The sequence below is a fragment of the Lissotriton vulgaris genome, chromosome 10, assembly GCF_964263255.1.
Source record: "Lissotriton vulgaris chromosome 10, aLisVul1.2, whole genome shotgun sequence".
In the NCBI taxonomy this organism is placed as follows: Eukaryota; Metazoa; Chordata; class Amphibia; order Caudata; family Salamandridae; genus Lissotriton; species Lissotriton vulgaris.
Window position 1 is genome coordinate 839916259 of NC_141698.1, and position 26221 is coordinate 839942479.

The 26221-nt window shown below is 41.9% G+C and overlaps 1 protein-coding gene across 1 annotated transcript in view; it reads left to right on the forward strand.

Moving 5' to 3' along the window:
- Window positions 1-1003: 1003 nt before the first annotated feature.
- The window catches only part of TOMM7 (translocase of outer mitochondrial membrane 7), a 44064-nt gene continuing 18846 nt past the window's right edge, over window positions 1004-26221 (forward strand). The window contains exon 1 of the mRNA XM_086941770.1: window positions 1004-1220. Coding sequence (XP_086797896.1) covers window positions 1118-1220 — 103 coding nt within the window. The 5' untranslated portion in view covers window positions 1004-1117. The remainder of the gene's footprint in view (window positions 1221-26221) is intronic.

Genomic DNA, 26221 nt, shown 5'->3' on the forward strand with positions numbered 1-26221 from the left:
CTGTCAGGCAGGTATGAATAGGGACTCGATAAGAAAAAGTTCTGAAAGGGAGCATCTACTATCGTTTCTGTTTCTCGTGCTTCTCTTTGCAATGCACAAGAACCAACATGATTGGCATTGCGTGCTCAGAGTTGGTTGGGCTTATTTACTAGATACAGCTGTAGTATTCTTTTCGAAAGTGTAATTTGACATTTCAACCCAGCAATACGGTCTGTTATCTCACTCGACCTGATAGCTGTCCCAGCTTCCACCTCATTGTGTTCCTCCAAATATCAAGTGCCAACCTGCACTCTTAAAGTCGAACATTTAAGCCCGCTCTTCCTCGTACCTCTCTCTCCAGCTCAAGTGTAATAAATAAACTAAATCTAACATAAATGATCAGACGAAATTGACCACCATAAATGTAAATGTAAACCCATACAATTTCGCTTGAGCTCAAAGGCATCCCGGCTAACTCTCTCTGAACTCTGACACATCCACGTTTTTAACGTTTAAGTAGTATGCCTCCGCTAAACAAATTAATTACGTAGCCGGCAACAATGATACTCTTTTACATACTCCCTTGTAGAAACAAAAGAAGGACCTAGTTTCAACCTCTCCGGTTTCTGTAACCACTAGAGACATGCGCGTGTAATGTTTCGGCCATTACAGAACAGCTTCAAGGTAGAGCAAGAAGAAACTTGTAGTTACCAACAAAATTTGAGAGATTCCTTTTTTTCCGAAAGTCAATTGTTTGATTAATTTATTTAAGCAGCTTTCTTAACCTTACATTTTATTTTGATTCAAAATAATGTCAATTAAAAATTACTAGAATTCTCAACGCTTTTTTGATGGAAATGTTTTTCCAGAGTTTTTTAACTGCTTTTCTGTTATATCCTTAGGCGAGTACTCCAGCAATTAGTAAATGCCATTACTGTCTGTATTCCTTAGTCACGGCTTGTGAGGTTGAGCATGCGTATTCCCGCTCAGCCGTTTAAAAGCTCCTCCCCTCTAGCTTTACTTTGCAGCAATCTATTTCGACAATTGCCGTAAAGCAACGTTCTCCTACCTTTTACAGTGCCTCGTTCTTGTTTCAGTCTTTGGGACCTCTGCTGCCATCTGACCTTTAGGTAGAACAATGGCGAAGATGGGCAAAGACACGAAACAGCGTCTGCAGCAGGTCTTCAAGTGTGGCCAGTTTGTTATTCGCTGGGGTTTCATCCCTGCCGTCCTGTATCTTGGTCAGTAGAAATGAAAATTGCACCAGCATGTTAGTATATTTCGGACCATGTAAAGATGCGAAAGATGCACTCTGGGTATTGTAGTCCTAATTTTATAATGGTTAAGGATTACTACAAGACGCACAATGCAAAGATAAATGGTACTATCTGAGCTACTGACAACTTGAGTGTTTTGGTTAAAATGCGCGATTTAGAAAGGAAGAAGTTTCCCACCCACACAGTAAACACACTGTAAGAGTGTTTGACGGAACTCCGATGTAAACACCTCACTAACAGACCCGGTTCAAAAATGGGCATGGCCCACCTAAATAGGAGCTTTGGCCCTCACTGTGAGGACTTGAAGCAGGCATGCAACGCACACGTCGTCTGTGTCAGCCCTGACCAAGACAGCTTCCCGTTTAGAGATTATCGAAGCCGTCCCCGAGTACCACACAGGTCTTTTAAAGACTATTTAAATGTTAACGAGGCTGTTTTGTGTTTTCATCCCTTCATATCCACATGGCAAAGGCCACAAGTCCTTTCTTTGACAAAGGTAACCTTTGCCTACTGTTCTGCGTGGATATTTATTTTTCTAAAATAAGTTTGTTTATTCCTATTCACAATTCCTGACCCTTGCAGCTGCTTATCACACCAGGCTGTGACACAAAGTTTGACTAACAGAGTAGTAGGTAAGAGAATGTGTCACTATTTGTTTTCCTTTTTAAAATCTGCACAGGCCCAGCAGGACACATACTTTGTGAGTGCTTCATTTAAACAGTTTTTATCATTATCATGGCCGATGCAGGACAACAATAAGACCATACAAAATGCCCAGACAACACTGGTGATTAATGATCCTGCTGGAGAGCAATCATTTGTCTGTTGGTAGTTTTTAAATGCAGATGAACTGTATTTTATGTGGATAGCTCTGTGGATTACTGCCTTTGTCACAGAGATCCTTGTGTTACTTGCAGTTCAGAAGTTACACTCTTAACATAGGACAGCGACCAATGAACTGTCATCAAAGAGCTACAAACATGAATGGTATAGTTAGAACTTCGCTTTTTTTGTTTTGTGATATAGTTAGAACTTCCTCAGTCTTTCATTATTCTAATGTTGCTAATGTGAGTATGTTTAGGCAGGTATACATTTTTTTCTGTAAAGCTGACCCCTTGGAATACTCTTTAAATCCTAAGGTTGTGTTTCCCCAGACCAAACCCTCTTAAAATATACTGCCCACCAGTATGGATGACGTATAATTCCTTCACATTGTAATCCTCATCGGCTAATGTGTCATTCCCTGTAGACTGATTTACATACTTGTATGATTGATTGTCTTTGTTTAACTCCTTGGACGCTCATGACGAGCTCAGCTCGTCATGATGTACACCTCCATACACTCATGAGGAGCTGAGCTCGTCATGAACAATGGGATTTAAAAAAATTCAGCATTGACGATGAATTTCCTAAGCATTGATGTGGATAATGTGTGCATGGTGTAAAATACTGACACACACTACACTGATATGAGTAGCGCTATACAACAAATGAAATGCATATGAGAGAGGCGCTACTTAAAGATGAGGGGCACTGTTGGAGGGTGGCAGTGAGGGAATCCGAGGAAGAGGTCATGGGGTGGAGGGGGGTGCTAGGGAGAGATGAGAGGCACTGGTAGAGGGTGGTAGTGAGGGAGTCTGAGGAGGAGGTCATGAGGGGGATGGGCTACAGAGACATGAGGGGCACTGGTGGAGGGTGGCAGTGAGGGAATCCGAGGAGGAGGCCATGAGGGGGAGGGGCTATGGGGAGATGAGGGGCACTTGTGGTATATGGCAGTGAAGGAATCCGAGGAGGAGGTCAATAAGGGGGGCCTTGAAGGGATGAGGGGCACTGTTGGAAGGTGGTAGTAAAGGTATTTACGGACAAAGAGATTATTGTTGCGGCACCAAAAAATACTTTTGCATCAGCGCTGACCCGGCCCTGTCATGGCCTTTCTGTTTTTGTTGATTTAATTAGCAGTCGGGTCATAAGGGCTACTGTGAAACATACTTTAAAGTGTGTGCTAATTATATTTACTGCTATATACAATGTTTTAAGTTAGAAGGGGATTTTACTACTGTTTTTCTGTTTCTGTTTGAAATCTTTATTTCGACCAATAAGATCATAAAAGATATGCACACATCACAATTACATAACATTTATACAATGCATCAAAAACAATGATTATAAAAATTGGTCTCAGCGATATAAGTCAAATTGTCAAACTACTGTTTTTGATGTGGAAAAATAAAAGTGGATCCCAATGGTGCCTGATATGGGGCTGGGGCCCAAGATCAGCTGTGCGATAAGGTGCACTGGAGAGGGGTAGTGGATAATCAAACCTGTAAGGGAGTGCGTTGCAGAGTCCGGGGTCATGTGGAGGTAGTAATGAAGAGGGATTCTCCCTGAAGGCTCGCACAGAGGGAGCCCCAGAAGTGTCACTTGCCTGATACTCCCATCTCAGAAACCTCCTCTTCCCATCAAAGGAACATTACATGGAAAAAACACTTTTTGAGAGTGATAATATTTAGAAAGAGATTTGGAAAAGAGTGCGTTTTACTGGGCCTTGTAAGACTAAGAAGAGATAAAGGAGGGCCCTGAAGCAGGTCTGCCTAGACATAAATGCGACAAATCGAGCCCGCAGTGGCCCACCCAAATAAAAATTCCTGGCGCTGGGCCTGCTCACTAAACAAGCATTTGCAATGCAATCGGTCTCGCATTAGGAAAGTGTGAGCTATTGGAATTGTTAATTGAATTTTTTTTATTCATGTGTGGTTTTAGAAAATGGATAAATTAATAGCATGGGCATTTATAATGCCAATTGCTTAAACTTTTGCAAATGTGACAGGTATGTGGAGTGTATGTATGTTTTATAGAGTACAGTAAATCTGTGATGTGTAATTATGTGGTACAGAGTGGTATTATTGTGATAGTATTTATGTTGTATTGAGCAGAGTGTAATAATGTGGCTTGTATGTGTGTGGCACTGAGTGGTATTAGGAGTATTAACTTTGTGATCGCAGAGACAAGCCCATTCTCTAGGGGTCTAGCTAAGATGTTGGCCTTTTTATTAACTAAGTGCCTTACCGAGTTCTAGGGGTTACCTGATTTAAATACAACAGCTTTTATTCCCTCATCTCTTCTTTCTAACTGCACAAAAACATTTCCAACAGATGGGAAACCACCTTTCTGTACACTTTCATCTCAAATTTCGCCTGGAGACCCTTTGGAACCAGCATCTTCCCTGGCAGCGTTTGCTGGTTATGCGTCACACATTTTTTTTTGTTTTACATGTGCTTTGAGGCTCAGTTTGTCCATGGCGTCTAGTTTTAGGGTTGGCGTATCACTTTTAAATCCCCCATCCTAACTGGCCTCGTGTTGCCACAAAATAGGTGTTGTATTTGGCATGTTGTTCTGCAATTACCTTCTCATCACCGACTTCATACTGTTTCCATATATGAACAATCTAGTCTGTTTATCACCTTTACTAAGTCACAATTTAAGCTTCCCATCAAAACCACATAATCTGAGTCAGACGTTGCCTCACATGTAGGCTCATTGCGACTAGAACAATCACCCTACCTCATTCCAAAGAGTGACAAAACAGTAAAGCCATGCATGTCTAATGTGGTCCCCTTTTTGTTGACACTTCCCCCTAGGCGTCTCACTAAACAAAGCTAATAACTGAATTACATCATTAAAATCTGCCTAACAGTCTGCAGGCAAGTGCAAAGCTGCAACTATATTGGACACTATCAAGTGAAATAACCCAATTAAGTTCCTCACCTTTCTTGATAGTGTGCAACATGCATTTCAGGTTGTGCCTAGACCATAACTGAAATGACACCACTGCATTATCCACTGTATCTCCTTTATCCCCCTGCCTTCAATCACCAGTTCTTATCTCCTAAATGTCAGTCTGATTTGTTTGTGGCTCGAAGTGCTGCTCTCACCATTTCAGTAAACGCAGAGTTCTACTTCTCCTTGCCCCTCACTGGGACTCCTGGCCACCAGTACACTGATGAAACTGGCAGGCAGATTAAGGATCGTGATTGGCTGACTTCTTCCTTTGATGCAGGTGACCACTACTAATTTGTTTTGGCAACTATGTGTCAGTCTACAGGAATGCAGCTGCCCATCGTTTTAGGGATGAGTCTTGGTCTGTCTCCTTTTAATCGTTTGGGCTGCCAGACGGTTATTAGGTTCTTGTGGCTTGTATGCCGCCTTTATTCCTTGCTTTTGTCTCGTCTTACCTAAAAGTAGTTAGTTTATCAACCATCTACTATTGCCTATCTAGACCAGCAAAAACACAGCTTCATGGATGGCAGGCAAGCATACACCATAAGGACTTCTAATTTGAGCATTCCATGGCTCGGTTGGGGTGGGATGCTTGACTCCAGATGTCCCAGAAATAGGAGAGTAGAAACCTAACCCTATGTTCTCCATGGTGCATTCAGGCGCCTTGAGACCCTCACGGGTGAGTAGAGTGCGCTTTACAAATGTTCTGATTGATTCAGGTAGACCTCATACACAAAAGTCCTTACTCCCTATACTCATAGGGAGTAAGGACTTTTGTGTATGAGGTCTACACAAAGTGGTCGCTTGGTTGTTCTAAAACAGCCAATACAGTATTTCATGACAAATGTCTGTTTCTCCTGTACTCATCATAAGGGAGAGTCTCTGGGGGATTGGGTTCCATGACTTGTCTCTACAGTATTTCCAGTTAAGCATCCGAAGGCTCTCGGATTTAGACCCCGACCCTGAAAACCACTCACCCCCTCTGCCTAAAGATCTGGAGTTTTTTATAAACTTGATGAGAGGGAGTGGGGTTGCACATTGGGTAGCAAGCAACCCTTTTTCTCTGCAGTACATTCTGGTAAATATAGCACAGTTCAGAAGTAAAAACTTTTTCAATGGCTAAAGCACTAGATGTGTTTGAACACTGAAGTGACCACTGATTACTATGAGTAAGGGTTACAATGTAATACATTGACTGGAGAGGACTGAACCTGTCTTGCTAATTAGTGTGCAACCCCCAGCCCTGCTTCATACATGCTCCTTCTCATTAGTGGAAATGCAGACTGGTATTGGACGTTGTCTGGCACGTAAGCATGGATTTTGTAGTAGCAAGTCATACGTCGACATCCCCCTCCTTCCAAAGAGATTTTAACATTTGGATATGTATGTCATTAAAAACCCATAATGAGGTCTACAGAAGTGTTTGCATTTAGACGTTGAATTAACTAGTACTACAGTATTGTGTGTTCAGAATCCTCAAGGGCAGGCTTGCTCTCCAGTGGGAGACCTCCTGCTCCCCTGTCAAGCCTATTTAATCCAATCCGGAAATTTTTAATAAAAAGTTATCCAATGTGTGAAGTTTTAACAGTTAAGACTTGGTAACTCTTCTCAAATGGTTGGTCTCGTCAATGTTTTCTTTAAGTCAGCTTTATGTTATACATTGGTCATGAGGGCCAGATCCATGCACAGTTTTCAGGATAATCACTGGCTTTGTAAAAATAACTGGCTTTGTAAATAGGTCCTTGTTTATGAATTAATTTTTTCTGGATGTCCTAAAAGTGATATTGTAGAATGGATCCGCCCGTTGTGCATGCAGGTTGGATGCACCAGACTTAAAATATACCATTAAATTGTGAGCATAAGATGTTTATGGTATGATAGCTCAAGTGATAAAAACCGAAACCAGAACCGGATGAGTTATTATATCTATTTGGTAACTAGCTCATTTAGCCAAGAAAAGGCATATATTTTTGAATGGTCATTAAATGTGAAGAGAAACTCAGTCTTGGTTGTGTAATTTGTAGGGAATGAGTAGCATCATCGACACTGTGAATTCCCATTTTATAGACGAGCAATATTGCCGGGTGCCCTTTGTGGAACAAGACTGCACACTGGCACACAGCACAGCTCTTAGTTCTCCATGTGCGGATTGAACAGTATGTAATGAAGCCGGGATCCAACCCCTTGGAGATACACTAAACGGCCTTGGGCTTTTTGTTTTTTTGCCACTTTGTCATCTTCTGAATGACTAGTCATTTTGCAGATTGTACAAAGAATGTAGAGCGAGGATCTTTTCATCATTGAGCTATACTTGTCTTTTTGTATTGCAAAGATTACAACATAGATATTTCTAAACGTTCGCTCTCTTTTGTCATTTTTTGATTATTTTGTAAATGTTTTTTCTCTTCAGACATTGTATTCTGGGTCTTTCATTTTGTGGTACATTACATTTTGCCTTCCTCACTTATTTTTAAGGAAATTATTATTTCTCCTCTACGATGTTAGCTGTACATTGCAGTTGATACCATAACCACAGACTTGAAATACAAAAAGGACAAATTAGCATGTGCCAGCCAACATTGCGACTGTGTGGTATGAACTCAGCTGAGGATTGTTGTACGTTTGAGACATCATGATTTTTACGGGTTTTTAACAGTTTCAAATCACGGAGGCTATGCTCAAAAGTGGTGTTGGTATGTAGGACTGGAAATGCTTGTGTTTGGCCTGTAAGAGAAACATGACTTTGGGAGGTTTATATTGTTGGAATGAGAAATCGAGATGTCAACCTAGTTTAATAGATGAATGGCTAGGTCCAAATGTTTATAGTGAAGGAGTACATTTATTCTTATATGTGCAATCAATCTTGTCAGTGCATCTGTGGTGCACAGCTTGAGGAGATGGTGATATTGGGCGAAGAAGGATAATTGAACCAAATGTTACACTTTCCTTAGTAGTTTGGTTGTGGAAGAGTGCATGAAAAACAGACAGAGATAAATTGTAAGAAAGTTCAAGTTGAATAGTTTGTGTTTACGTGTGTGCAAAGTATCATTGAAATGTCCGGTGTGGGCATTGAAATGCCAGACAAGCATAGCCTGTTAACCAAGTGTCTCTTAAGTGCAGGTTTAGGAAAGCCTGGCCATGATGCTCGTTGGCAAAGAGACAGAGGCACCTAAACGCAGTACGTTGTATACACGAAAGCTGTAGTACGTGTTTTTATTTTTTTAAGCTTCTAAATGAAGAGACGTACTTCCTTTCAGGTGCACAGTACTTATAAGTAAAAACCATGGGAACTAATTCTATTCTAAATTGTAAACGTCTGAGTGTTTCTCATAGGAGATGGATAGCCGTGTTTATAGGTGGGGAATCCTTTATAATCATCTCTTGATTCTTGTCATGTGCTTGTAGGTGTAGATCTGGGAAAACCTAATGCAGGCTTTCCTGTAAATGCAAAGCAGCTTGTGTTGCAGAGCACTTGGTCCTCGATTGCCTGTGCAGCTAAGCAGAACAAATGGAAGTAATATGTTTTGATGTGACTGTTTGAAGTAGCACATTTATGGTACACGAAAGTGGTTTTTATTTTCTTTCCAGTAAGTCTTTAAAAGGGCCAACGTTACTCCCCACATTATGGTACAGAATAGACTGAATGTTTGGGTTAATCAAAAAGATCTAAGTCTAGTCTTACTGCAGTGGTAAATAGGAGGGCATTGTTTTTTTCTTTAAAACATTTGAGGACAAACTCGTGTTAACAGCGAACACATTACATTTGTTGCACTTGTTGAAAAAGTGAGGGAAATGTTATTATCCACAAATATACCAAACTTTCCATAGACCTTCTACAACAATTCTTGGTGTCATTCATAATTCTGCAAGGGGGAAAGTGTTAGCTGGTAGCATGTTTGTGTGTGTATGTATGTATATATCTCTTGCAGGGGGTATCACAGCACTTTACAGATTGGTAGTTACGATGGTACAAGAAATGTCGACAATAGCCCAGACTGGACCAGAAAAGGGCATAATCAATCATAACATTTCTAGAAAGGCAAGAGGAATATAGCAAGCACTCAGTGATACTGGGGATCTAGCCCAAAAATGTCTTCATCAGAACCTATTTAACTTTTCTATGAAGGAAGCCGTAGATAACACAACCAGACAGGAAAAGGACAATACAGATCATAGCAGTTCAATAAAGACAAGAGTAAGATAGTGAGTCCTAGGGTGGGCTGGGGAACTAGCCCAGAAATGTCTTCATCAGAAACTCTTTAACTTCACTTTTGAAGGAAGCTGTGGAAGTATGCTGTCTTATTTCGTGGGGCAGGGAGTTCCAAATTCTTGGTGTAATACCCAAGAATACTCGATTGTAGGTTTTCTTTTTATGGAAGTTCTGTGGCTTGAGTAATAAGGTGCTGGAGCCCCTAGAGCAGAGGTCTTCAAACTTTTGTCGGCCGAGCCCCACCATCAAAACCTTTTTACAAGTCGAGCCCCCCCACCGCCACCACCACCTGATAAAAAAGTTCTGGAAGCTGGTACTCTGGATCATTGATGGCCATTCCCCCCCTGCAGAGCCCAGGTTGTATAGGGCAAATAAATATTAAATAAAGTAAGAGTGTTTAGTAAACTGAAGTTTTTGTAGTGCATGTGCTTATTCTAAAGTTCAAATGAAAAGAAAACAATTAGCATAAAAAATTTGATTGGTGCTTTATTTTTCATATAAAACACAAAATTTAGTATAGATTAGCAAAAACACTCCCAAATCACAGGTGTGGGAGTGCATGTTTTTCTCCACAGAGACAATGTGTGGATGAAATCTTGCCCCTGCCATCCTGGTTGTGCTCCACTTCCAGTCTTGAGCAGTGCCTGGAAACAGGAGTGCTCGCAAAATGTTAAAAACATTTTTTTTTTCCGTTTTATATAGCACGACATGACCCAAAGGTATTGGAGCGCTTTACAGGATCATCTTTGACATTACACAAGCACACATTCATTTTTTGTAAGCACAGGGAGATTTAGTGATTTGCCCAGGATCACAGGATGTTGAGCAGACATCAAGAATGGAACCTGGGGGGGGGGGGGGGGGGGGGAGAGCCAAGATGGCGACTGGGACAGACGTGTAGGCTCCCGGCTCCACCAGCTCTTTTCCTCCGCGCTGACATCCTGATCTCTATCCTGGTGGTTCGTGGCGGCGGAACGTCCGCTATGCTGTGCTGACCTTAATCGTCTTTCCCAGGCTTCTCGACTTGCCCGGCAGCCGGAGATACGTGCGAAACAGTTTCGAGCCCTGGCCCCGCGCCCGCACTGCCGTCCGTCTCCGAGTCTGGGAGGCTTAGTGGCGGCCGGGGTACCCGCGCGACACCGAGGACGTGAAGGTGGTGTCATTCTCCCGGGGCATAATCCTGATCGCGCTGCCTGCCGCGGACCAATGCGAGCTGTGCCCTGTGAGTAATCGCCGTGATGAGACGCTTTGCAGATACAGCGTCTTTGTTTGAGGCGGGGTGTGAGCGGAATGGATTGCTCGGCCATGTTTGGTAGGCATCGGCTACCTGCTTCCTTGTCCCGGTGTTACGGCCTGAAGCGAGAAGGTTCTCAGTGACGAGTGCCCGACCTGAGTCAACTTTGGGGGCATTGAGACCTGTATTGCCGCCTGTTTATGCCGCACCCGCCTCGGCGACTACTCTGTAACCCTACTACCATGGCTGTGTCTGGTGCTTTGGGGAACGGGGGAGAGTGCCCGTCCCTGCCCACTGATTGTGTCACCCTGCTTGCGCTAGGGGACAGCTCGCAAACGTCTTCCCTGGAGTCTGATGACGAAGGGCTGCAACCACCACTTTCTTATGGATCTATCCTGGCCGCCCTGTCTGACTTTCGATCGGAAATGTGCACGGACTTCCAAGTAATGGGTGAACGACTTGACAAAATGGTGTCTGACCTACGGCGGGAGCGCAATGTCGGAACCCAGCTAAACTTGGAATTGCCTCCATCGGAATCTATTGGGGATACAGTGTTTCTTTTTGCCTGCGGAGAAGATGTGCCTGCTTCTGCCTCTACTGACGCCCGCCACCGGCCGTCCGGTAGACACGCCTGGGATACTTTGTTTCCCCTTCCTCCGGGGTCTGCCACATTGCTGCCTGCAACATTGTTATTGACTCGAGACCTGGATATGCAACCACCGGCCCCTCCAATGGATTTTCCCTCGTGGCCTTTACCCACTACGCTGAGGAGCCTATACTCTCCCGATGGCCTAGAGGAACTACTTATGAAGGACAAAGGATTGTATGGTGATATTCGACGGCCATTTTGTGCTTCTGATTTACTCTCCTTCTTTATGCGGCCATATTGTCTCTTGGTTTCAGAGGGGGCGGGCTTTCTTCAGGGACTCCATTCGGGGACGTATCCGAGATCGGGCCAGGGCTAGGCTGCTCTTCTTTGCTATCGGTTGCTTGGCTGGTTGAGACGGGATTAGGACTGTTATACATCTGTTTAAGTCACACACTGCGAATTGCCTTTCCCCATCTGTCTCTGCATCGCTGTTTATTTTTGTGCTGTCATGGACAGGGTGGGGGTTGTGCTTTTGGCTGGGGAGCTGGGAACGTCTAGAATTGCTCCTCCTCTCGCTTTATTTGTGTTTTGTGAGAGTTGAAGATTAGGATGGCCTTTTCTCACTCTCTATATCTTGGATAGTATTATATTTTACTCCTTTTTCTTTCTTTCTTCTTCTTGCTATATTTCGGGTTTATGGGGCGACAGACACACTGCTGGGGGGGGGGAGGCCGTAGCCTCTGCATGCGTGTAGGGTGGGGGGTTAGAACTTTTGTTTTTGTTTTCAGTTTCTATGGTGCCTTATTTTCTCTTTCACTTTTGTTTTTCCTCTTTTTTCTGTCTTTGTCCGTGTCTGGCGTTACCAGGGGATGGGTGGCGGCAACTCTGGATGGGGAATTAGGACTGGTACCATTGTTGAATATGCTTCTCGCTGCCATGCCGCCCGGGTGGAACTTGATTGTTGGGATTTAGATCGTGTGGTTAATTGAGACTAGCGTCATGCTCTGCCTGCACGGACTCCGCCTTTTTAGTCTAATATTTCTCTTTTTGATTCAGAAAAACACTAATTGCATTTAATAGTCGCAAGATAATGTAAAATTAACCTTCATTGATCCTGAGACATGGTATCACGGTGCTTTATAGTGTAACTCTTAAATACTTGCTGATGGTAATGCCGTATTACTGGGTCGCTGTATTGCATGCATTGGTGCTTCATACGTAACTGTGGCCGGCCTGAGGGTTGTAGGCCCGTATTTGTTCTTTTTTCAATGCACAATAAAGGTTTACAAAAAAAAAAAAAAAAAAATGGAACCTGGTTTCCCAGCTCTACCCGTCATCAGCTCTGGCTGTTGTACCACATCCTTGCCCCTAAACAAGATATCTGAAAAAGAAGTTCCACAAAACATGCTTTCTGACACAATTAAAAAATCCATGATTATGTGGAGTATGGCCAGGTGTTGCCATGTCAGTAGAAGGCCAGCCACAGTTTTCCAAGAAGGCTCAGGGGACATTTACATCATACACATGTGATATAGGTGATTCAAGAGGATATATACATCTTTATTCTCTAGCAGCATCAAGAGTCAATTTATTAGTAGAGTTGGCTTATAAAGAAGATCGCCTTCCAAAGCTTAAGAAATAGCTGCACAAGAAAACATTTAAATTTGGTCTACAAAAGAAGCGAGGACAGATGATAGGCATACTTGACAATATTTGTTATATTAGGTTTATGGACTCAGCTCTAGTGATTTTGTCCAGATCACAAGATGTTGAGCCGATACCAGGACTCGAACCCGGGTCACCAGAACCAAACTCAGCACCTATGGCATTAATGCCAAATCCGCTCCTCCTTGAAACATCCAACGTTCCCACTAGTATTGGGACGAAGTGGAAAGGACCGAGGCTTTAAAAAAATAATACAAAAAAGCTCTTTACTCTTACCTGCCAGAGACAGAACGGAGGCAAGATGGCGGCCTAGACGCTAGGCTGGTTGCAGCACTCTACTGAGCTCCGATGATGTGACCAGTCTGATCGCTCTTGTGACGGATTCTACATGGAGAACACGTATTTTGTATAATACACTCTAGCAAAATGCTTACAGGGTTCGAGAAGAAGGTATGAAGAAAGGAGAGTTTCGGAAAACCCCTGATTGCTTAGTCGAAGCAAACAGAAAGGACACGCCGATATCCTGGTATGCCGACAAGCTGAAACCCCGGGCGCCACGGAGAAAATCATTCAATGAGAGAGTGTACGGCCACGCCGCTTTCTCGCCAAACTGAAACTGACACATCCAAATTGGGGATAAGATACAGTCACAGGCTCCTGCGGCAGATACAGTTACAGGCTCCTGCGGCAGCACGATAATGCGATACTGCTACAATGTGTTAAAAATCTTCAAGCACTTGGATACACTTACTCTCTGGTGGAACCCGGCTCCTCTACGCGGCGTCTCCAAGGAAACAGTATCCACACAGCCAGCAGCTCTACGGAAGGCGTGTCAGCTACGGGAATTAGCGCAGCAAAACGCCAGCTCCACTGTGTGTGGCTCGGTCTGGCGATTAGAGAAACTTTTGCGAAGGGAGGCGCCGAGGGAAAAGGACACAGCGATGCCGCCAAAAAGCGCCTCAGCTGCAGCGACCAGAGCCAGGATTGCGAAGGCGGCAAGGGTGCTGCGTAAGGAAGCAGTGAGACAGCAACGTGAAGGACTAATGGGCGGCGAAGACCAGCTACAGGTAAAAACAGCAAAAGCTAAAAAGCAAGTAGCTGCAACTGGTTCTCCCCTGGGTACCTCAAGGCAGGAAATTTTAGCGACTCGCAGAAGAATAAGCAGTGCAGGAGGGAGGACTGTGCTCGAGTTAATGCTTAGAAAGACCCCAAATCAGAATAACTTACAACTAGAGACTGAACTTGAGACTGAGACTGTATCTACTCCAGTAATGAATGGGGACCAGAGTCTTTCAACTGAGGGGCAACTAAATGCTATTCCTGACCCGGAAGAGGGAACATCCAACTCCCTTATTACCCCTGAAAACATAGCAATCACAACTGATGTTTTGAATTTGGGAACTCCCGATATTAATAACATTGCAATTGATGAGGTCTCCAAAAACAGCTCAATTGATGTGCCTATAGTAATAGTGGTGGATGAGGAGAAGCAACCTAAGGCGGGCAGGGCAATGTCCTTTTCAGGTCCTTGGGGCAATATACTAGGGGTGCAAAATGAACAGACTAATCCTGTGCCTGAAGAGACTTCTCCTATGACAAACACCAATCAGATTGAGCCTAGCGCAACTGTAACAACTCCAGGCTTAGATAAGTTAACAGCTTCGGAGGAGACACCAGGTGTACCCGGGGCATCCCAACATGTAATTTCTAAACTAACTACAATAAATAAAGATGCTAATGATTTGCTTCCAAGTATTGCTCTACAATTACCTGCACAAACAGGGCAACTACCAGGGGGGGGAAAAAGACCTCACTGAGTTCTACTCTTTTTCTGATGACACTGAAGAGGTTGGAGCTGACATATTAGGAGAATGGTCTGAAAGCTTTGAATCGACTGAGGATGAAGATGAATCAGAAACACATATATACTCCTCAGAAGACAGTTATGATGAGGGGAGGCAGAAGCCTAATACTGTGAAGACTAAGCCCAAAGGTAATGCAAGAACTGTACTAAAGAAAATAACAGGTCAACTTGACTATAATCAAGCTACCTCCTCAGATATGCCAGATGATTCAGAGATAACCCCCTCTGCAGTGGAGACCATTCTTCAAGCTATAGCAGCTCACAGGGAAGAGACTGCTCAGGACAGCAAAAGATCTCGTATAGCCTTGCGTAAAATGCAGGGGGTTGTAAAAAAACTGTCTAAGACATGCACACGGATTGGGGAGCGATTAACTGAAATGGAACAAAGGGTAATGGCAGCAGAGAAGGACTCTTCCGAAAACTGTGAGAAAATTAAGCTACAGGAAACAGAACTGATGGATATCAAATGGAAGCTTGAAGATTTTGAAAACAGGCAGCGCCGTAATAATCTTCGCATCCTGGGGATACCAGAGAAAGTTGAGGGAGAAAATATACGAGCTTTCATTATTAAACTTTTTAGCGAAGCTATGCCCGAATTACAGAACTGGAACTGGGAAGTTGAAATTCAAAGGGTACATCGTTTCCCTTTTAATCCACCGCCGAAACCAGGATTATATCCAAGAGCTGTTCTAGTGTATTTTGGTAATTTCCTACTTAGGCAGGCGGTGCAGAGAAAGCGAGACCAGACCTGAAAATAGTTTGTCATGGATTTTCTTTCTTTTCGAGACCTGATTTTTGCCATGCAACTGTCGAAAGACGATGGAGGTTACGAATGTTGATTAAATCTTTTCAAGAGAAAGGCGCTCTGGCCTATTTGAACAACCCTGCTACTCTTAAGATTGTCCATCGTGGCCAGACCAAGTTCTTTCAGTCAGAAATAAAAGCAAAAGCATACTTAGATGAAATATCTTAGATAGAATTTACGTCACCTGGGACATAATAATCTAATAATTTACAGTGAGATATGTCCTCTTCACTATCTTCTCGATGCGTGAAGGAAGTGTTTTTTTTTTAGACAGTAGCTCAGCGAATGGAGGTACAAATCAGGGATGTATGATATATTGAATATAGATTGAATATAGCTCTGAGATATGATATGATACATGTGAATGTGATGTAGAATCCGTTTTCTTTTCCCTTTTTTTCTGTTGTTTTATGACACTTTTCTTAAAAACTTGATAAGGTAGCTCAGTAGAAGTGCAGCAACTTCATCACACAGACTCTGGTTGAGTCTGAAAGCCTCTGCAAGAGGGGAGGGCATGGAGAAGGGGTGGGCAAGAGGGAGGGACGACGAAGAGGGAGGGGGAGAGAGGGGGAAGGGGAAGAAGAAAATGGAAAAAAATCAGGCATAATAGTAGGAGCAGAGTTAATTTTGGAAAATACAAAGCAGGGTATGTACATGGAATATGACTTGAGTAATATTAATCGGCAAAACTACCATATTAATAATGGGTAAGCTTAATATACAAACCTGGAATATAGGAGGTTTACTGACTAGAGATAAACGAGTACGACTTGAGGAATTATTAAAGCTGTATCCTGTAGACATTTTATGCCTACAAGAAATCCATTTTCCATGGAGTAAAAGAGCGTTACTAAGACTGAAAGGATATAATCTAATAGTAGCTTCATCTCAAACGACAAACATAAGGGGGGTTGCAATATTGGCTAAGAGTTGCCATGGACAAGGAATACGCTGTGCATCAGATTCATATGGGAGATGGGCAATTGCTAAATTAGTAAGTGGAATTACGATATGTACTGTCTATGGATCTAATCAGGATGATCCTATAATTTTTGAAAAGTTAGAAGCAGAATTAGCCATGTGGCAAGGTCCATTAATTTTCTGCGGCGATCTTAACATTTCTTTAACACCACCCTTGTCACCATATGTAACCAGATTAAAGTATATTGGCCGGAAACCAAAGGTTTATCGGGCTATTAGTAGTTTATTATGTAGCCTTGGGCTAACTGATATTTGGATGCAAAATAGCCCAACAGACTCTGGCTATACGTATTATTCACCCCCCCACCAAAAATACGTACGAATAGATTACATTTTTACATCTAAAGATTTAACATCCTTTTCACACATAAAGAAACTTCCAAAAACATTATCAGATCATAATCCCCTACTATTATCAATTGAATATGATACTAATTATATTCAAAAAACAACATGGTCCTTTGATAGGAAACTACTATGCAACCAAGAATATATCGATTTTATTAAAGCCTGGACTGAGGAATTTTTTAGTATGAATCGATTTAGTGCCTCAAGAAATATTGTTTGGGATACTTATAAAGCCGCTCTAAGGGGGGAAACCATTAATTACCAATCTAAAATTAGGAATGGGGAAAAAAAGGAATATGAAATAAAAATAGCTGCTCTAGCTAAAGCCGAAGAAGAACATATTAGTAAAATTAGGCAAAGACAAGACACGAGTCAGGTGATGATGCAGGTAGCTATACTAAAATCAGAATTAAATTCTAAACTAAGTCAGAAAGCTGCTGAGACATATCAATCACATAGAAAGCAAGTTTATGAAAGCGGAGAGAAAGTGGGCAGACAACTGGCGCTTAGTACGCGCCAGAAAACTACAAGAAGAGACATCGTTACTATAATAGAAAACGGGCAGACCTTTACTCACGCAACTGAAATTAATTCCCAGTTTCAGAGGTATTATCAGAAGCTATACACAGAGGATACTAAGAGGTCTGAGACAGAAACAAAAGTTTTTTTAAACAACTTTCTTAGCAACCCCGAGGCTACGAAAATATTGGACAACGATACAAGGGAGGATCTTGAAAAAGAAATTACAATTGCAGAAGTTAGTGCCGCATTATCATTACTAGCATCTGGCAAAGCAGCAGGTCCCGATAAGATACCGATTGAGCTATTTAAGATACTTAGCCATCAGTTAGTACCGATTTTACATGATCTGTTTCTTGGAATACAATTTAATGGTATACCTCCAATTTCTTGGGAGGAAGCTAATATAATCGTCTTTCCAAAAAAGGGAAAATCTCCTGAACTTCTCACCTCATACCGTCCTATATCCCTTATCAATTCGGATTATATGCAAAAATTTTAGCACTCAGGCTCAGTGGGGTCATTGAACAGCTCGCTTCCCCATGGCAACATGGTTTCATCCCTGGAAAGGGAACCACAGATCACATCCGCAGGGCAATTGCCTTATTTGATGCCCCGACTTCCAGGGGGGAGCGAATGTCGATGATTCTACTGGATGCTGAGAAAGCTTTTGATCGTGTTACCTGGAAATTTCAATAATTTTGGCCCCAAATTTATTAACTCAATTAAATCAATGTATCACCACCCCAAAGCCAAAGTTCTCGCGGCCGGACTATTTTATGAATATATCAATATAACAAGAGGTACTAGGCAAGGTTGTCCGTGCTCGCCTTTGTTATTTGCTTTATATATCAAACCTCTTATTTTGAAACTATTTGAGAGCACTAATATTAAACCTGTTGTCAGTCATCATTTTGAAACGAAAGTACTGGCCTATGCTGACGACATTGCGATCGTCACATCCGATCCGACAGAAGCTATTCATGAAATAGAGGCAATTACTTCTGAATTTGGGCTTATTCTGGATATTCTCTCAATAAAGGAAAGACGATTATAATAAGTACAGCCGACACAGATTGTATGGACCCACGAAGAGCCGAAAAAGCTACTTATTTGGGCATTGAACTCTGTGCAAACACTAAGTTAATCTCACAAATTAATTTTGATCCTTTACTGAAAAAAATCAAGAACGATTTTGAAAGGGTCAATAGCCTTCACCTATCCATTATAGGGAGAGTTAATTATGTTAAAATGAATACGCTACCTAGATGTCTCTACTTATTTCGAGCAATACCACTAGCCATTAAAAAAGAGACTCTAATGTTGATTAATTCACTTATATCTAAGTTCGTGTGGCAGAATGGGAAAATTAGGAGATCTATTCAGCTACTGTCTCTTCCCATTGATAAAGTTGGCCTTGCTATACCTAATATGGTAATATATTACTGGGCAGCACAGTTAAAACAGTTTACACCTATGTTTAAAGGATATAGCGAAGAGAATCCAGAGGGCCGTGCTGAAATACCGCCAATATATGAACTTTTGGTTGGTCGGGAGGCAAAAGGCTTGTTATTGTGAAAAACTGAGACAAGAAATTATAAAGACTTTAAAGGTGAAATTATGATTAATGCTTGGAAAACTTGGAATAAAATTGCTAAATATAGTCAAGTTGAGAGTCAATCGCTATACACCACTTTTTCATTCTAATCTTATTCAAGGACAGGATTCAGATGCCTTTTTAAAACAATGGGCCAAGATGGGAATTAAGACAATAGGCGATTTTTTAATAAATGACTATGACACAACTTTCCTAGCTGTAAAAATTAAATATAAACTACCGAACGGAGATTTTCTGAAGTTTGCACAGATATTTGCTACACTAAAAGCCAAGGAATCACTAATTTGCTTGCATAAGTATGAAATTATGGATGCAATATTTAGAACAAACACCAGAATTGGAACCTTATACAATATTCTTTTAAGCATGAAGAATGATGATCTTGACAAAACTGAAAAAAAGTGGGTGCTAAAATTGAATAATCCGAATGTAGATTTAAACCAGGTATTAAATATGAGCCAAAAGTTATTGATGGCAAGTAATCTTAAGGCACAACTGTACAAAACTATCTTTGACCTTTATTTTACCCCTGCTAAATTATTTACATGGGGCAAACGGGAGAATGATTTATGCCCAAGATGCACTCAAGGGCCGGCAACCCTTACCCATATGTTTTATACCTGTCCTAATTTGACCTCAGTTAAAAGTATGATAAATTCTTTTTGGGAAGACATTTTTGGACATAAAATACCAGAATCCGAAACTCTATTTTTATTCGGCCATGACCATACCTTAAATCTGGAAAAATCGGAAGAAAGATTAGTGTTTATTGGCATGGCTGTATTCAGGATACTTCTATCTGCGAGATGGAAAGATGTAGAGCCTCCAAGTTTTCAGATGTGGTTAGCACGCTTTTTGGCAGTTTATAGATATGAAATTGCAATATTTAAAACAAGAGGGTTACGATCTAAACTACGAGGAGATATGCTTTGGCGACCAATAACTGAATGGAAAAATTGCATTGTCCCTGGTGGTATTGGATGATTGTTGACTATACTTATAATTGACTTTAGAGTTTGCTTACAATGTTTTATAATTTCTATTTCTCTAATGTTACTTATGTTGATTTTTTAATCTTCCTTTGAATTTCAAAACCTGCGATTTATTAATAATACTGTATTATTTGAGTTTATTTTGAATTGATGTACTATTGTAACGATATCCTACTTATTATGCCTGAATAAAATAAAAAAATTAAAAAAAAAAAACTCTTACCTGCCAGAGAATAGAATCTTCAGGAAGGATACAACCATTGTAAACTCCTTGCAGTGAAACGCACTTCCGACGTGGGAAGCAACATGGGGCGCAACTAGACCTGAACTTCAAGGGGGGCTAAGACTCCCAGCCAGGGCTGGCCCTAACACTGATCACTTCAGCACATGTTGCAGCAGAAGGGACCGCTTCCAGTTTTAGACGTCACATGGATTGAGGAGCGCTCCAGTGGGCAGTCTCCCCTGTGAGCTGTCCCGTTTCAATCTCCGCCCTCCCTGCAAGTTTCATCAGCAGCTTGGGCTGTGGGATCTGATTGCATTGCAGAACACTGATAATCCGTAGTCCTCCTTTGTCACTCACATCCAAACAGACATGGCTGAAGAGCATGGGTACTGAGACAAGACACAACAGTAAGATCAAGTAAGGACACAGATTTTATCATGTGTGAATTGACAGTATCTGAATCAGTGGCGGCAGCCATGTCAAAGGCCTTAAACATCCAGGACCACTTGTCTGACCAGTGTCGACCTGCAAAGGGTCGCAGTTCGGACACACCCTGGGGGTGCAGGCGGGTCCCCAAAGTGTTATGTTATTGAGTATTTGTATTTGTAAAGCGCGCAGCTACTCAATAAAGTGTGGATCAGAGTTAAGAGAAATCCGGAACAAAGGCATACTCTGTTGACAAGTTGCAGTTGCGAAGACCAGAGGGATGAGGTAGCTGCTGGACCCAGTAGTGTATTTTGACCAGAGAAGGGTGCCTCCCAAAAAGGGGCTTCTGACTAAGACCTGGCAATACAATAGCCTTCACATCAGGTGCGCAACGCCCATAGGGCTCAAAGGGCTTCAGCGCTCTCAACTCCCTGCCCCCCAAACCCACCCGTCGTGTGTGTCCGCCCCTGCTGAACAGAATTCTGGTGGAAAACCACTAGTGTGCTGGATGCACAGCGTGTATTAATGTATTTACATTTCACATTCTTAATCAACAACAGTGCTAATCAACTCAATTTAAACTTCACATTTATCTGAAAGTACTCCAGCATCACAGAAATGTTTTTTTGTTGTTCATTTAAATAAAAATTGTCAACATGTGCAACAGAAGATCATTGCATTTAACTAAATGCTGTACAAAATCAAAAACTTCAACAAATAATATGACTTCAGTGGTGTTCCGAAGTTACATAGCCATGCCCAATGCATTTCGGGATTAAACTCAAATCCCTTCTTCAGGGGACACTGTAGGAATAAAGAAACATACATAAACATACCATATATAGAATGCTGATATCATTTAAATTCTTTAAGATGCATCGTTTAGCATGTCCGGGAGTGCCAGCACAGACCCTGTATGTATTTAACCCAAGGCAATACCAAGAAAGTAGAGCTGTGATTTTGTGCACCATGCCAGAATTTGTGAAAAGAAGCAGTGAGCATGCCCTTTATCTAAAGCACCTTGACCACGTAACTCATAAGCCACTGAGACTGCATGCAAACCTGCACACCTCGCTTAACAACTTACTGGAGGGCTGTAACAAACGGTGAAACTCAAGTAAAAAATGTAGGCGACACAACTACAGGAAAAAATTAATCTTTGGAAAAAATATGAAATCTGTAATTGTGTGTCACCGTTGGCACCTTATTTCAGTTATGGATAAAAAAAAGCTGAAAAAATGACTTGGAGTGGAGCAGTGACGGCAATGCCAAACTGCTGGGGACAGCTGGATGTAACAACCAACTTCTGAACTATACGCTGAAAAAAACATTAAAATCAGCGGTGTGTGGGTTTAAAACATTCTGAAGTACATTGCATAACCACATCATAGCCAGAATCCAATGAATTAAATGTGTATCATTTTTTCAACTTTTTTCCTTTTTTGAACATTCATTTTAATCCTTCTCTTTTGCGTTCAATTCATTTTATTCAATCAATGTTTTATGTCATTGTTCAAAAACGCTCGGGAGCACAAGGCGGATTTCATGCCATGATTTATTTCCACAATCCCAATGCATTTCGGTAATTTTATATATCTTAATTTTGCAAAAATACATTCGATTTCCCCAAGAGCTATTTGAGTGTTGTCCTCTGTGATATATTTTTATTACACCAACAACAAAGATTTTAAAGAGCTCACATTTCTGAGACAGATACACATTTTTCCCAATGCAACCACTGGTATCTACTGAACCTTGTTTGTCCGGGGTCTCCAGTTTCTTGTCTGGTATCCTCGCTTCACAAAGTGTGAAATGCCAACGTAACAATCAAGGCTGTGCTGTACACCAGCATATGGAAATTGTCTGTTACTATGATGTGTGTGTTCCATGGCGTACTTTCTGGGTGGCACCCTGCTCACCATACTTTGTTTATTAGTGATCTAATAACTTCACAGGCATTACAAAGCAATTAATACTTACGCTATGCCACTATAACAGTGGCCTATTGAACTATCAGAAGGTCAAAAGACCACTCTCCCACATGCATAATTGAGGCTGACTGTTTTCTAAGGTGCGTCACAAAATTCTAGCAGAATTTTGCAATCCAGAGTGCCAAAACACAAACGCCACAATGGCAAGTCATCTGCGACAAACTCTCCACAGAATTAGTCTAAAAAGTTTGAAACATTTCTAAAAAGTAATGCAAACTTGCCACACACAGTGTTGGTTGATCTAGGCTGCAGTTTTTTCCTCCCTCAACCTGCCCAACCTCCCTGTCTGCCACTATCCTGTATAAATAGACTGAAAGAAAAATACTTGTATGGAAGCAGCAGTAGTAGTATAGTATATTTTTTACGATATATGTGTACCCTACTACCTGGTCTGCCTTGCACTCTTATGCAGGATTCTGAGCTCTGCTCTTCTGACTGGCCTGCTCCAAAATGTTAGTGTGGTCCCTTACATCGTGAGGAAAAAAACTCCCCTCCTCGAATGTGAAGCTGATCCTTGCTGTTTGGCATTCAGTGAATTGTTTGCGCTTATATGAATATATTCTATTTTGTGCAATTAGTATCTAACAGGGTCCAATTGAAGATTTGCCTGTTTAAAAAGAGGCAGTTGCTCCCGAATATAATCTTTGTAAAGTTGTCTCACGTTCTTTAACTCGCGGCCGACTGAGACGAGTGAAACCTTTCCGTAACATTTGTGGGACATTACCCCCACTTTACCTAAACCCTTGCAGGATTCCATTTCCGCTCTCATTACTGTTGATGTTAGGAATCCTCCCTCCCCTAGTCATCACGGGAATCCCAGCTCGAGGTTAAGCCATTTGCCTTTAGTTATAAAAGGGAACTTTATCAGATCACACGTGATTAAAGAAACAAAAAAAGCAAGCAACCCATTCCCTTAAAAATAGCAAAGAGAAGTTGAGAATTTCTCTAACTTCCTTCTTTTGGCTTCTAAATGCTTTTAAAACTATAACCTCAAATCAGATTGCTGCCTTAGATCCGTTTAGTTCATTGTTTCTTTTTGTAGTGAGGATTGTGGAAATCCTCTGCCCAGTAGGAGCAGCGATGGGGAGGGGCCGGTTCCTGATTTGAGATGTTTAGCTGTTTTACTGTGCAATGGGAGTTGTAAGAATACGGGTTTCTTAGTTTCGGCTAGATTGCCTCACTTTGTAAGTTTGCACACATACAGGTTTGGGTCCATCTATATTGAACGGTTGTGAATGAGGCTGTCATAAACGAAGACATAATACTAGCATGTGCATTAGTCACTATGAAGTATACTGTATAGGGATGTTTTGGAGCAGGCAAAAGTAATGTATACTGCATTTTTTTTACATATACTTTGTCAACATTGTAGCAGAGAGCAGAGCAAGCCCTAAAATGCATTTAAGGCAAGCATTTTACAAAGAACATTTGCATATCTGTATTGCGAATGATTAATTGCTTGTATAATATATTAATGTATAAATATATGCTTGGGTGACTTTCCATTACTGTACGTCACTGTTATTTTACAAACAATCAGCTTGTGTGTAACTCCATCCCTGCATGTGTTCCACTATATTCCTGTAACCGGGCAGCTAATCTGCCAAGTCTAGCTGAACATTTGCTCATACCACCTGGCAGCAGCACCTTCAACAACGGCTTATGGTCAGATCGCAACAAGAATTAGAAACACCACAGATAAGTCCAAAAGTATTCGCAACCTAATGCTGATACTAGGGTTTTCCTGTTCTGTGACAGAATAATTTCTTTCTGAGTCAGTCAAAGTTCTGGATGCGAACGCCATTGTTTTCTCATTATCGCCATGATCTTGTGCCAATACTGCACCGATACCAGTGGCACTGGCATCCACCGTAAGAACCAATTTCAGTTTAGTGTCAAATTGAGTGAGAACGCCAGGCTCACAGATTTCTCTTTTGATGAACTCAAATGAACTTTGATGACCTTCTCCCCACACAAAATTGGTCCCTTTCTTTGAAAATGCCCTCAGTGTCTCAGTCTCATGCACACTGCTGACTTCAGTTGTTTCTTAAAATCATGCTTCTGATTGAAAATATCAAAAGCTAGGCTATTCTTTACTCTGAGGTTCAGGAAATGTCCAAATGCACTACCTCGAATAAAATGGCTTCTACATCTTCGAGAGTCCTGGAACTAAGCAAGCGCATTGAGTCTAAAGAGCACTTCACATTAATATGAAAACAAGATCACATCCATATTTGATTATAAAATGTATTGACATTGTGATATACAGGTGCAGCAGAACATTCATTTTAAAGCAAGAGGAATACAAGAATTCTGAATAAAATATCTGAGGTGCTGGGACAGAAATGACACTACCAACCGCAATCTCTGCCTGACACATTGTGCCCTAGCAAATGGCAACAAGACAATTGTGTACCAGAGTGAGAAGGATTAGAACCATTCGTTCTAAAGGGTCTGGGTGGGTGGGCGATCTGTGTATCCTGCTGTTTAGAGCTAGAGTGTGACTCTTACAAATAGCAGATGCCTCCAATTCACAGAGCTTGAAAAGAAAACAATCTTGTTAGGTTGAGCCTGGGCAGCGCATGCGCTGCTCTGAGAGGCATGCTGTATTAGAGTACGCACTTGAAGCCCCGTCCACTCCGCCCATATTTTTCATTGGCTTGTGTCATTGTCCTTCGTAAATACTGGCTTGTGATTTATTAATAAGCTTTTTAGTCCCTCCTTAGTATCGCCTTGTCTTTATTTGTAACCTCCCATGTGAACTTGCACATTTACTTCTGTTGTTAAATGGTATATCTTCTTTATTCTGTAAGCACTGTTTTCTACAACATTCAGTGTGCCATGCACGCATTCACTTTACAGCAGCCCGGGAAAATGGCGGCTGCTTCTTTGAAAACAGTGGGCCCGCCGTGCTTTACCTTCAACAATGGCGGCGTGCTCTGGCTGCTCAATTTATTTCCTCCTCCTCTCAAAGCACGGCGCTGCTCTTTTGCCTAATTATAGTTGTATAATGTTGGAGAGGCAAGAGTGGGCGTAGTGGAGCTGGAAGTGGAGAGCTCCCAATGTGTGTGCTTCCCTTTTAACACGTCAGCGCAGACTCCGCCTTCCACTGACTCCTACCCAAGACTGCACTCTGCAGCAGCTGCAGTAAAATGAAGCCCCACTAACTTAATAAAATGTACGCTTGCTATGGCCAGGCCTATTGTCTTTGCCAGTATTTACTGCAGACAGCGGGCAGCCTTTATCTAATGCAGTTCCAAATAACCCCAGAATTCAGCAAATTCCATTCTGCAAGGTGGCTGTGGAGGGGGCAGAACACACTGTGCTGTTATTGTCAACAAAACCCGCCTTGTTGTGACCCTGGATTGTTATATTAGACATGTCACTCCATAGATTTATTTTAGGCATTTAAACCTTAGACAAACATCCCTGCCCTCATCCACACAAACACAGGCGCATCTACGCACCACTGCCCCCGGCAGGGCTGCAGGACAACATATTTGCAAAAAGTCCACTCTGACAAATAGTGTCGCCAAGCAGATTTCTCTTGGTTTATGTTTCTAGTAATGTAAGTGTACTCCCGCGCAGGAGCACAGACACACTCCATGGAGGCGAGGGAAGTGACGTCAGCGGTGTTTGTTTCAGTGCCTGACCCGAGGCAGAATCCTGCCCTGATAATCTGCTTATGGCACTGGTTACAGGCTATTAGTACAGGGGCCAGGC